This window comes from Cebus imitator, unplaced genomic scaffold (genome assembly GCF_001604975.1).
Source record: "Cebus imitator isolate Cc_AM_T3 unplaced genomic scaffold, Cebus_imitator-1.0 Scaffold486, whole genome shotgun sequence".
Taxonomy (NCBI): Eukaryota; Metazoa; Chordata; class Mammalia; order Primates; family Cebidae; genus Cebus; species Cebus imitator.
Window position 1 is genome coordinate 1,956,150 of NW_016107801.1, and position 12,315 is coordinate 1,968,464.

Consider the following 12,315-nt stretch of genomic DNA (forward strand, 5'->3'; position numbering starts at 1 on the left):
AGAGCTGGCGAGTGAGAAGTATATGTGGGCTGGTAAGGTGGGACACTTATCTACAAGGTCCTCTTAATTACTAGAATTGGCGACATCTTGGGTCCTCTCACCTCAGGCTACCCCTGGACACAGGACCCAAGCGGCATCCACCAGGCTTCCTATTCTGAGGGGAGGACCAGGATGGAAAACATCTGGAAGACGGGGTTGTCCTGTTGGGAACATTACCCCAAGGTCATTGCCTCAGAGGAAAGAAATATGGTCTCCTTGGATCTTTGAATCAACTCCTCTGGCCTCTCAAAAATAAATAAATGAATAAACAACAACGAAAAAATGCCCGTAATCCCAGCACTTTGGGAGGCCGAGGCGATAAGATCACCTGAGGTCAGGAGTTCGAGACCAGCCCGGCCAACACGGTGAAACCCTGTCTCTACTAAAAATACAAAAATTAGCCGGGCATGGTGGCGCGCACCTGTAGTCCCAGCTACTCCAGTGGCTGAGGCAGGAGAATCTCTTGAAGCCGGGAGGCGGAGGTTGCAGTGAGCAGAGATTGTGCCGCTGTACTCTAGCCTGGCGACAGAACAAGTCTCTATCTCAAAAAAAAAAAAAAAAGAAAAGAAAAATCAGAGGCAAGTGCTGGTCACGTGGCGTGTCAGCTGTTGATCCTCTCTGCCTGTTACTCGACATGTGTGCCCACATCCCCGCCTCCGTCCAGGCCATTTAAATCCTCTTGTGGGTGCTCCCCGCAGCTGCCATCAGAGCCCTGCCCAAAGGGAGTTGTCCTTCTCCCTTCGTACTCGTGCTGGGGACCCAGGACCCCAGCACCCACCCCGCCCCAGCCAGTGCTTTCTTCCCAGCCCATGGGGACGCTGGTGGCCAAGCTGCTCCTGCCCACCCTCAGCAGCCTGGCCTTCCTCCCCACTGTCAGCATCGCGGCCAAGAGGCGGTTCCACATGGAGGCCATGGTCTACCTCTTCACCCTGTTCTTCGTGGCGGTGAGTCTGGGGACCAGGAGAAGACCCACACAGGCCCCATCCTGGAGCCAGAGGAGAGACTGTCTGTCCACAGCGCTCTCGTATTGGGTGATGGGCAGAAGGGATTTGAAAATGAAAGAGTGAGCCCAGGTGGGGTGTGGAGACCGGAGAGAGAGGACTAGGGGAGCCCCTTCGCTTCTCTGGACCTCAGTTTCCCTATCTGTGCCAGGAAGTTGCTCTGGGATCACTGCCCGTGTGAGACCAAGCCCAGGGTGGAGCAGTGCCACTGAGTTGAGGACAAGCCCTTCCAGGGTGGCCCTGTTCTCAGCTGCCAATCAACACCGCAAGGCTGCCCGTGGGCCACCTCCCCTCCCCACGTCTCTTTCAGCTCTACTCACAGGCCCCGATGGAGCAGAGATGAATGGGGCAAGCCAGGCCTGGGAAGGGGTCTGTGGGGTTTAGGGAGTGTGAACGCCAGGGTGAGTCCGATTCCAGAATCCTGGAGCTGCCCTCATTCAGCAGGGCCTGCTGATCTCTCCCTCTTCTGGGGCCTACCCCTCTCCCTGTGGGTCTTTCTCTTTCTATTTCTATGTCTGGCTAGCTGACTCTCGCCGCTGTCTCTCTGGCTCTTTCCCGCTCTGTTTCCTGGTACCTGTCATTGGGTGGTTTTGTCCTCTGTCTTTCGGGAGTGCCTGGAACCCGGTCTGCCTTTGTTTCCAAGGTGCCTGTTTCTGGGACTTGTTCTCTCTCTCTCTCTCTCTCTCTCTGGGTCTCTTTCACTCTGTGCTTCTCTTACTGGTTTTGTGTGTCTGGTTTTCTCTGTTTCCCTTTCTTGCCTTTCTCTCTCTGTCTGGTTCTCTTTGGATTTCTGGAACTCGATTCCCGTGGAATTCACTCTCTCTGAAGCTCTTGATCCCCCCTCACTGGTTCAGTCCCGGACTCTCCATGCGGCTCTCTGGCTTTAGCTGTCTACCGCTCTAGCTCGCTCCTCTCTTTCCAGCTATCTGTCTACCCAGCCATCTACCTGCGATCTATTTCTCTGTTACCGTCTCTCCATGCAGCTGTCATTCATCTGTCTGGGTACCTCCTGCCTTCCTGCCTCTGCGTCTCTCGGACTCTCTTTGCTGACATGCCCTCACTGCTGGCTCCCACACTTGCTGCCCCACCTCCTGCCTTCCCGAAGCCTTCCTCGCTCTCCTTCCATCAGACCCCTCCTTCACCGGCAGCGCAATCCCCAGCACGACACCCGCTCTGGGGAGGCAAATGTCCGACCAGCCTCCTTCTCGGGGCAGTGCTGGGCTGACCTGTGAAAACCCTATCTCCTCTCCACAGACAGCCTCCCTGTCCAGCAGCAGGGCCTCTGTGGGCAAGAATGCCAAGCGCGTGTGTGCGCGCACAGGCAGTCCTGAGCGGGGGAGGCCCTGAGCACACACATGTGTTTGCAAGCATGTATTCACATGTTACACCTGCATCCTGAATTGGTCAAGTCCAATTTTGCCTGCAGCGGGAGAAGCTGAGTGTGTGCATGTGGCTATGAGCAAGGTATGCACACATCCCCTGCGGTGTGTTCCACTCCCACAGGGGACAGTGGCCAGGAACAGGCTGGGTCCTTTGTGGAACCAGATGCCCTGGAGTTTCTGAGTCCATCTCGAGAGCCAGCATCCGGGGTGGGTGACTGGGCTGGGTGCTCTATGCACAGCGTCTGATTCAGCCTTTCACCTTCCCTGCAAGACTTGGATCTTGATTCCCATTTGACAGATGAAGAAACCAGATTCCAGAGAGGCAGAGTCATTTGTGCCACTGTGAGCCTCAAAGTCTCCAGAGCTCCCGACTCACCCAAATGCCACTGCATTCACTCCTCTGGGACTCCAGCCCGGGTGAGGACTAGGAAGCCTCTTGGGCAAATAAGATACCGAATCCCAGAGCAGAGCTAGGATTTCTCTGCAGATCCCAGGGCCTTAGCACAGGGAGAGATGCTGGGTCTTATTCTCAAAGCCCCTGTTAGACCCAGCCCAGCAAACCACAAGCACCCACCAGGCCACCCCTCCCTGCCTGGGCCTGGGCTGGCCCCACAGCTGCCTCTGCACTGGTCTCAGAGGCCCCACCCTGCCCCACCCAGAGTGGCAGAGGCAGCTGCCTCTCGTGACAAATGTCTTCTGTCCTCAAAGCCACACTCAGTCCCTTCCAAGGTTCTGCTGACTGCGTGGTGTCCCTTCCCTTCCAATCAGCCCCTCCCATGGCCGTCCCCATCTCTGTGCTGGACCCCTTGCTGCGTGTGCAGACCCCACGGAGACGGGGCGTGCTCGTCCCCACACAGCAGAGAAGGCTCCCTTGCCAGCCACTTACCCGAGCTCCCACTTGGGAGCATCTGCCAAGTCAGACTCCCGAGCCTGAGCTCTGACCCCCAGGTCCCCAGCCACACCCACCCCTCCAGCCCTGGCCAGGCCAGCTCTGCCCCCTGCACTGCTGTTCCAAAGTGCTGTACTTTTTCACCAATTTGGGCAGGCGGTGCCTCTCTGAAGTTCACCTTCCCCACCTGTGGGACAGAGCTAAGTTCCCACCATCGAGAGGAGCCAGCGGCCCGGTGGCAGAGGCTCCGGCTCCCCAGGGTGGGCGGGCTCTCCTTCAGACTGCTCAGAACCTAGCCTCCTCGTCCCTGAACACACGCAGCAAGCACTCTATGCTGGGAGCCGTCCATGCAGCTGGGACCAGACACAGCCATTCCTGCTCCTGAAGGGCAAAGGGCACAGGCCCTTATCAGACTCTCGTGGTAAATGGCTTAATCATACACAATGATCGGTGCTACAGCGAGGCGCAGAGAGAGCAGGCGATGAGGCCGGCGTGGGGGTGGAAAGGAACCCAGGGAACACGAGAACAGCACGGGGCGGGAGTCCTCCTCGCTCCTGTCTCCCACAGAGGCGTGAACATCTTGAGCCGGCCCCTTCTGAAGCTTCCCTGTCCCCAAGGGAAGCAGTCACGTCCACCGCTGCTCACCCTACTCTAGCCGCTTCTTTGCCAGGCTCACTTCAAAAAAAGGTGCAGCCTACAGAGCTCGGCGCGGTCTTCTGGGTGAGTGTGGCAAGCACAGAGAGAAGTGAGACCGTCTCCTCCCTTGCTTTAGTTGCTAGATCTCTAGTCGTGCCTCCTCGGTGCACCTTCACTTTAGGCCGTGTGCAATTTAACCGACAATGCTCGGTTGTAACCGTAGGAGCGCTCCGCCTCGACCCCGGCTTGCCCGCTCCCCAGGTCACCCAGGGCCCCTGCTCCCTCTGTGGTGTCCCTGTCACTTCCAGACACGGGCTGCTTTCCAGTACGTCTGCTCCTCCCGCTGAGCTGGGCTGACCAAGAGTCCACCGTGCTGGTTCCCAAGCTTGTTTGTGCCAGTTGAACCTGTCAAAATAATTATGTCATGTAATTAAATATTACTTAAAATGATGAAATGCGAATCCAAGAGGAGAGTTGTTTTCTGTAGAAAAGCAGTTGGCTGCTTTGAAAACACTCCCTGGCAGCATTTTGCTTTAAAAATTGCCATGGAAGTGGGTATCGGGGACGCAGCGATGAGAGCGCAGGGCAGAGCTGGATAAGCCTGGGGGGCCGCGCTCAGCTCCTGCGAGGGGGTCTCTGAGATCTTTGTCCACATTAAAGCCACAGAGCCCAGGAGCTGCAGCCCAGCTGTCACAGTGCGGCCCTGCCAGCCGCTGCTGCGCTGCGGGGAATCTGCTCAAAAGGCACGTTTCCTACCCAAACCAGCCCTCCCGAATCAGCAACTCTCAGGCAGGGCTCAGCAACTTGTGTCTAAACAAGGCCCCAGCCTTTCCGATGCCCACTCAAGCCTGAGAACACTGCTGCAGTGTAGACCAGTCATCAGAGGGATAATTTGTGCAAGAAAGGGCCCCAGGAGCCCCCAAAGAACAAAGGAGCCCCAAAGAGGCTCTGGACCGACATCCAAAGATTAGTAAATGAACTCGAAGCCGTGTGCTTCCTGAAAGCACAACGCTGAAGGTTCAGGGAGAGCCATGTGGGCTTCTGCCCCCAGGACCACCCTACCTGAGCGGGCTTCACTGAGTGACCACGAGGTCTCCGCCCTGTCCTGCCCGTGCAGATGAGCACATTCTGCCAAAGTGACGTTCAGTGAACCCTTGGCACACCCCAGTCCCTACACACCTCACTTGCCTGTGCCACTTAATCCCCACAGGACCCTCTGTGGGAGTACTCGGCAATGCCCCCATTTTTCAGATGGGGAGACTGAGGCACACAGTCACTAAGTGACTCAAGGAAGTGACTTCTCGAAGCCAGCAAGTGGCCTGGCACTCCGGGGGCCGTGGCTCGGGGACCAGCCCTGTCCTCTTTGCCCGTGACCACCTGTGCGTTTTCCGGCAGCTCCACCATGCCTGCAGCGGGCCCGGCTTGTCCGTACTGTGCTTCATGCGCCGTGACATCCTGGAGTACTTCAGCGTCTACGGGACGGCCTTGAGCATGTGGGTGTCGCTGATGGGTGAGTGGTTACCCCCTGTAGCCAAGCCCTGCGAACGAGGGCCAGCCCCCCAGTGTCCACACGCCCACCCTCAAAGCAGCCCCGCCCTCCGTCCCCACTCCCATCCCCAGGGACCTCTTCCCTTGTTCAGGTTTCAGGACTGTGCTTAATCTTTGGAAAGGAACGCGCACCTCTTAAATGCCTTGATACCTGTTTTTCATATGCTTTTAAACCGACTCCTTTGGTAAAAACTTGTGACGCATTTCAACAGCAGAGGCACACGAAGGAAAAAGTGAAAGCGCTCCCTCCTGTCTCTCCCTCCCGGGGGGACCCCCGTCCACCGCTCAGGGGTTTCGCCTCCCAGACTTTCATACAAACATCAACACACACGAGTGATAGCCAGCCTGGAAGACAGGACCGTTCCTAAGCCTCCTGCCCCACAGTGTTTTTCTCCCACCGACTTTTCTGTGGCAGGGTCCCCATCACCTGAAGGCTCCCTGCCATCGAGCCTGGCCTGGGAAGGGCTTCAGCTCTCCTCTTGAGTCTTGGTGTCATTGTCCTGCGATCCTGTGGGACAGGTTTGAGCCTATTCACTTTGCATAGTGATGATTGATTTTTAGTCACAGGATCTCACTCTGTCACTCAGGCCAGAGTTCGGTGGCATGAACACAGCTAGCTGCAGCCTCCAACTCACAGGCCCAAGCCATCTGCCCACCTCAGCCTCCCGAGTAGCTGGGGCTACAGGCATGCACCACGACACCCAGTTAACGTTTCGTGGAGATGGGGGGGTTCCACTGTGTTGTCCACGCTGGTCTTGACCTCCTGGCCTCAGACGATCCTCCCGCCTCAGCCTCCCAAAGCACTGGGATTACAGACGTGAGCCACCACAACCAGCTGTGGTCTATTTATTAAAACGAGGTGCTGGGAGCATAACCCGAGCTGCTGTGTCCGTGGGGAAGCAGCAGGCTGCCTGTCTTCTCACACTGGCTGAAATTCAGACCCCATCAATGACCAGGCCGGGCCTCAGGGTCTCGCTGGCTGAGGGGACGCCGCGAGGGGGCACCTACAGGATGCCTCCTGGGGACTGGGGGGTGGGGGTTAGCCAGGAGGAGCAAGAGAGACCACTCACCTCCCCCCGTGTCTCCCTGGTCCTCCAGCACTGGCCGACTTCGACGAGCCCAAGAGGTCCACGTTTGTGATGTTTGGCGTCCTGACCATCGCTGTGCGGGTCTACCATGACCGCCGGGGCTACGGGGTGTACTCGGGCCCCATCGGCACTGCCATCCTCATCATTGCAGCGAAGTGGGTGCGTGCCACGCGAGCCGCGATGGATGGGGACCCAGGGGCCCGTCACCCCTCCCTGTCCCACTCGCCCTACCTCAGGTCTTCATTTACCTCCTGGCCTCGTAGGCAAGTGGGCGGAGGCAGGAATTCCACAAAAACACTTAGAAAATGGCCGTCAGGTGCTCCGGCTGTGCGGACCGGGTGTGAATCCTGTCTGTGCTCACCAGCTCCAGACTGAGCCCTGATTACCCAACCTCTCGGCCTCCGTGCCTGGATATGGAAGGCAGGTGTTGTGATAACAGCCCCCACCTGTCTCATGGGGTGATTCAAAGACTCATTGAGAGGAGGCACCTGAAGTCCTGGCATGGAGCCTGGCTTCCAACGTGCTCCACAAATGGGAGCTATTTCTTATGTCTCTCATCATCACGCTTACTAGGAGCTGCTTTAGAGAGGCAACATCAACTTGGAAAATGGCCTGGAGTCATCTGGGAAGACTTCCTGGAGGGAGTGAGCCTTGAGCCTGGCTCTAGCCATGAGGGAGAGCGTGGTGTGAGAGTGAAGCAGCCTGAGCCAGAGCTTCTAGCACAGACAGCCCCTTGAGAGCAGCGAGGCGCTGGACCCCACGAGGACCCCACGCGGTCCTCAGTGCTCCCTGCCTCCTCCATCCCACCCACGCCCTCCTGGCTCAGGGACCAAGCCTCACTCAAACTAGCCCAAGCTAAAGAGGGACCTTAGGGCACAGCAGACCCGGGGTGTCTCCTGGGACACCAGAGCAGGAGGGAGCTCACCCTTGCGGGGGTCTCGCAGACCTGGGGGCCGACAGGCTTCAGCCTGAGCCTGCCCTCCAGTCCCGAGGCAGCCCGGGCACCACCTGAACATCCCTCTGGCACATTCACATTAGGAGTGCCAGCTGGAGTCTCAGGGTCCCAGACCCAATGCCAGGAGAGGACCTGGCCTGGTCCAGCCCAGCCACACTGCCAGCCCCGAGCAGGGCTGCAGGGTGCCCAGCATGCTGGAGGGCAGCTCTCGGTGCAGGAGGGTCCTCGGCTGTGGGGAGGGGAATCGAGTCCAGACGGGCAGCTTGCAAAGCCCGTCCCAATCCTCCCCACAGCCAGGGAGCACAGGACGGGTTTGCCATTTGGCCTATGAAGACACCAAGGCATGGAGGCCTCAGCAACTTAACAGGACGTCATGGCAGGGCAGTGGTGGGGCCAGGACCTGACTTTTTGAGCAGGAGACAGAGGAGCCGCTTTCTGGCTGCAACTTGGGGAAGCAGAGCTAACCCTAGGCTGACCCTGGAGGCCCCTGGGAGTCACCTGGCAGGGAGAGAGGGAGCGCTGGGCATGAGCGGCCTGGGCATGAGCGGTGGCGGGAAGGAGCGTGCTAGGGCCCTGGGTCCTGGCCACCCGCCTCTCGCCTCCTTCTGCCCCAGGAGGTTGCCCCTCCCTCTAGTCTTGGCCAGGTCTGAACTGGGCTGAACTGTAATTGGCCAGAAGAGAATTCACTGGTGGGGTCCCACCAAGAGCCATGAGACTGCCAACGCCCTCGGGCTGCAGATCCGGCCACAGGGGCCCGGGAGGGGCCACCTGCCTCCCCGCACCTGGGCTCAAATTGTTGTTTTCTAGACCATTTAGTGGATTTTATTTTGGATTTTCAAGGGCAATTGTTTCCTGGAATCAAGGTGGATTTTTCTCCCTGAGCCTCGTTCCCCTCTTGAGAGGAGTTGGGGAAGGGCAGTGGGGGAGGAAGGAGGGAGGACTGGACGACAGCGCCCTTGGGGCGGGGCCAGGCCCTCTGCGTGACCTGGGGCCAGCCCCCCCCTTCTCCCTAGTGTTGCCACTGCAGGACTGGCCAGAGGAGGGCTGGCAGCCTCAGTCCCTGCACCCAGCCAGGTCACACGGGTCCAGCTGTCTTCACGCTACTGTATGCCTGCAGGGGCTCAATTCCTTGTTGGCAATGGAATTCCAGAAAACGAAAAGCCGGGCATAGATTCACAATTCGCTGGGTGGCAAAACCTGATCTGACCCAGCATACAGCTCTTGCTGCTCCGCCCCCAGGGGTTTGTGCCACACACTGTGCTTGACAGTTTACCCACTGAAATCTAAAGCCTCCTGAGTGTACCCCATGTGCCGGCCCCGCCCTGAGGGCACCATCACCTGACCCTCCTCACTTCGTTCCCACGGAGCTATCACTCCCCAGCTCTCCCAAGAGGGAGCTGGCTCAGGGAGAAAAATCCACCCTCATTCCAGGAAACAACTGCCCTTGAAAATCCAAAATAAACTCCACTTGAAATGGCCTAGAAAACACCTGGCGGGTCCCCGGGCTGTGGCCCCGCACTTCCCGCATCTTCCTTGGGATGCAGACCCCTCTCTAAGTGGGAACGCCCCCTGGAGCCTTCCTAAGCACTGGGACCTGGGAAGCAAGCCATGCTGGCCAGGTTTGTCTACTGAGGATGAGACAGGTCCTTTAACTAGGAAAGCAAATGATGCTTGTCTGTGGCTCAGGGACCACCACAAGTGCCACCCCCACGGGCCACCCTGGGCTGGGAGGTCCCAAGCACTCCAGTACCTTCCTCAATAACCAATCACAGAGTCTAGTCCCCCCCGGGCTCCCCTCCGGCTGGGAGGAGAGGTGCAAGGGTGGCCTTTCACATCCCAAAGAGGCGAGAGGGAAGCGAGGTCTTTGTCGGGCATGTGGCCCAGAGGCCCCTTCCCAGCCATCCGGGCTGGGGTCCCTGCTGGGTCCCACCATGAAGGGCCCTGTCCAGCAGAAGCCATCTGAGGCTGGGGGCAGGAGGCTCCTGAGCCTCCTGTCAGGCAGGGAGAGGGCTGGGGTGAGCCTGGGCAGGGCTGGCTCTTGGGCTGGTTCAGGGAGGGTGTTCCCCAGTGCTGTGACCTAAATGCTTTGCTGTGGCCTCCTATCCCCACAGCTGCAGAAAATGAAGGAGAAGAAGGGTCTGTACCCAGACAAGAGCGTCTACACCCAGCAGATAGGCCCCGGCCTCTGCTTCGGGGCATTGGCCCTGATGCTGCGCTTCTTCTTCGAGGTACCAGCCCAGTGGGGAGATGTCCTGTGCCCGGGAGCCCACTCAGCATGGCTCTGCTCAGCTGGGGATACCAGGGCTGTGCCCATGCTGGGGGGGACTCTGACAGCCCCAGGCCAAAGTCAGGCATCACTCCCTGCTCACTAGTCCCTCCCAGGGCGGTGTCAGGGGCACTGCCCACGCCCAGCACGACCAGCATCATGGCCTGTGTGGACCTAGAGGTCACAGAGAGACCAAAGCCGGCCACCTGCAGAGAGCTGGCATCTCAGACGGCAGCACAGCCTGGGAGAGGCCTGGGGCCAGTGCCTGACACCTGGAGGAGGAAGGGAGGGAGGGAGGGAGAGAGGGAGGGGAAGAGGGAGAAAGTGAAGGAGGGAGGGAGGGAGGGGAGGAGGGAGAGAAAGATGGAGGAGAGGACAGCAGGGAGAAGCGATGGGGAGGAAGGAAGGAGTGCAGCCTTATCATTAGAGGCCTGGAGAATGGCCCTGGCCCTTGCTGCCCGGGGGTTAGGTGGAGGGAAGGGCCACCGTGAGCACGACAGCTGGGGAGGCTCCCTGCAGGTGTCACAGGGCACACCAGGCCACGGCAGAGGCGGGGGCCTTGAGGTGCTCGGCTGGGCCCTGGAGAGGGAGGAGCCTCGGGGAGGAGGCTGAACCCCAGCCTGACCGCCGGCCCCCCGCAGGACTGGGACTACACCTATGTCCACAGCTTCTACCACTGCGCGCTGGCCATGTCCTTTGTTCTGCTGCTGCCCAAGGTCAACAAGAAGGCTGGCGCCCCGGGGACCCCGGCCAAGCTGGACTGCTCCACCCTCTGCTGCACTTGTGTCTGACGCTACGCCTGGCCGGCTCTGAGCTCCTGCCCTCCGCAGCTCACGCTTGGCCAGAGTCCCAGACCGTCTCCCCTCCTGCAGCTCCCGCTGTCCTTCCCTGCCCCAGAGAAACACCTCTTCCATACCCTGAGAGGTCCCCGGGGGTCTGTGACGCGCCCACCACGCTGCACCAAATGTGTCTAAAGAACCCGCTTCTTCCGTTGTGACTGGGTGCTCAGGACCAAGCTGGAAAGATAAGAATGTTCTCCTCCCAGGCCTTGTCACGACCCATTGGCGTATGTGGTGAAGCCCTAGGTCTGGCGTCTGCCCACCCCACTGCTGGCCGGGGGCCCGGGAGTCCCAGCCGGGGGCCAGCCAGGACGGGGACTCCCATGTCATCAGTTTTCTCTTGGAAACTGCAGTCGCCACCTCTGTCCTGTGCCCTCAGGCTCTGAACGACCCCATTTAGGAAGCCTGAACCAGCGGGGCCAGCTGTATCCCTGGCCCAGGCTACTCGGGTGCCACCCCTCCCGCTGGGCCCCTGAATCAAGCCGTTTTCATAATTATAAATAATAAGAAGCGCCTCGATGTATCTACCTGAATGCATGCCAGACACTTTCTGTACATCCTGATCCTTGAAACCAGACTCAGCGAAGCGTCGGCTCTCCCACCCCAGCCGCTTGCTCAGGGCCCGGAGTGGGGCTGCTCCTTTGGAGTGGGCAGTGTGGGAGGCGTGGGCACCACTTCTGGCCTTCAGCGCCCGGTGCTGGCTTTTAGCCCTGCACACCATGCCCTGCATGTCAAGGGGGTGGGTTTGGGGGCAGTGCCGTTGAGCAGACGCCTCAGGGCCCAAATGCTGGACTCCCTCGGCCGGGCCTCCCTGCACGCCATGGGCGGTCCTGTCCGTGCAGGACGGCGGGGGTGGAGGCAGCAGGTCCCAGACATCACCTCACAACCTGCGTCCCCCAGCCCCCAGCAATTCCGGGCCCATCTGTCGGGCAGGAAGTTACCTACACCTGTCTGGGCGCTGTTTGTGTTTCCAGACGATGCCACCGGCTTGGGAGTGGCTGCCTGGGTCCACTGCCCATGGAAAGAGGGCGGTTATTTGTCCTAGAGCCACCCCCGCACGCCTCCAGGGCCGAGAGAGCTGGCTCCACACCTGGGCTGGGGACAGGGTGGCCCTCCAACTCCCTGGCCTGGCCGCCCCATTTGCTGCCCTCCCTGAGGGCCTGGCATCTCCCAAGTCTCAGGGGCCCCTGGCCTGCCACTCCCTCACCCGTTGTCCCTCCTGGCCTCAGAGGGCAGGCATAGAGGACAGCCAAGCTCAGCCTTCTCCTGGTCCCAGAGTCCTTTAACGAAGAGCAGCCCATGGCTGGCGCTCTCTCCCCAGCTCTCAGGGCCGTCACCCAGCCCAGGACTGTACGTTGCTCCCATTCCTCAGAAGAGCAAGATGGGGCTCCACCATCCAGGGCTCCAATCCCATTCACCCTGACAGAGGAGCAGCGACAGGGCCTACATGTCCCCATCAGAGGGATCAAGGCACCCAACTTCTGTGCCCTGACCTGTGGCTGGGGGGTAGGCATGGTGCTGCCCCTGTGGGTTTCCAGTCTATCTGAGGAGGTGAACACATGTGTGCACACACACCACACATACATGCATGGACGTGCACACATACACACTCCATACACCACACACCACACATACACACATGTGTGTGCACACATGTACACACTCATACACC

General features: G+C 59.5%; 1 protein-coding gene across 1 annotated transcript; it reads left to right on the forward strand.

Moving 5' to 3' along the window:
- Positions 1-672: 672 nt before the first annotated feature.
- MYMK (myomaker, myoblast fusion factor) lies at positions 673-11,173 on the forward strand. The gene is made up of 5 exons (XM_017513144.2): positions 673-983; positions 5,343-5,457; positions 6,594-6,742; positions 9,650-9,766; positions 10,446-11,173. The coding sequence occupies exons 1-5, from the start codon at positions 849-851 to the stop codon at positions 10,593-10,595; spliced, it is 666 nt and encodes a 221-aa protein (XP_017368633.1). The 5' UTR covers positions 673-848; the 3' UTR covers positions 10,596-11,173.
- Positions 11,174-12,315: the final 1,142 nt, after the last annotated feature.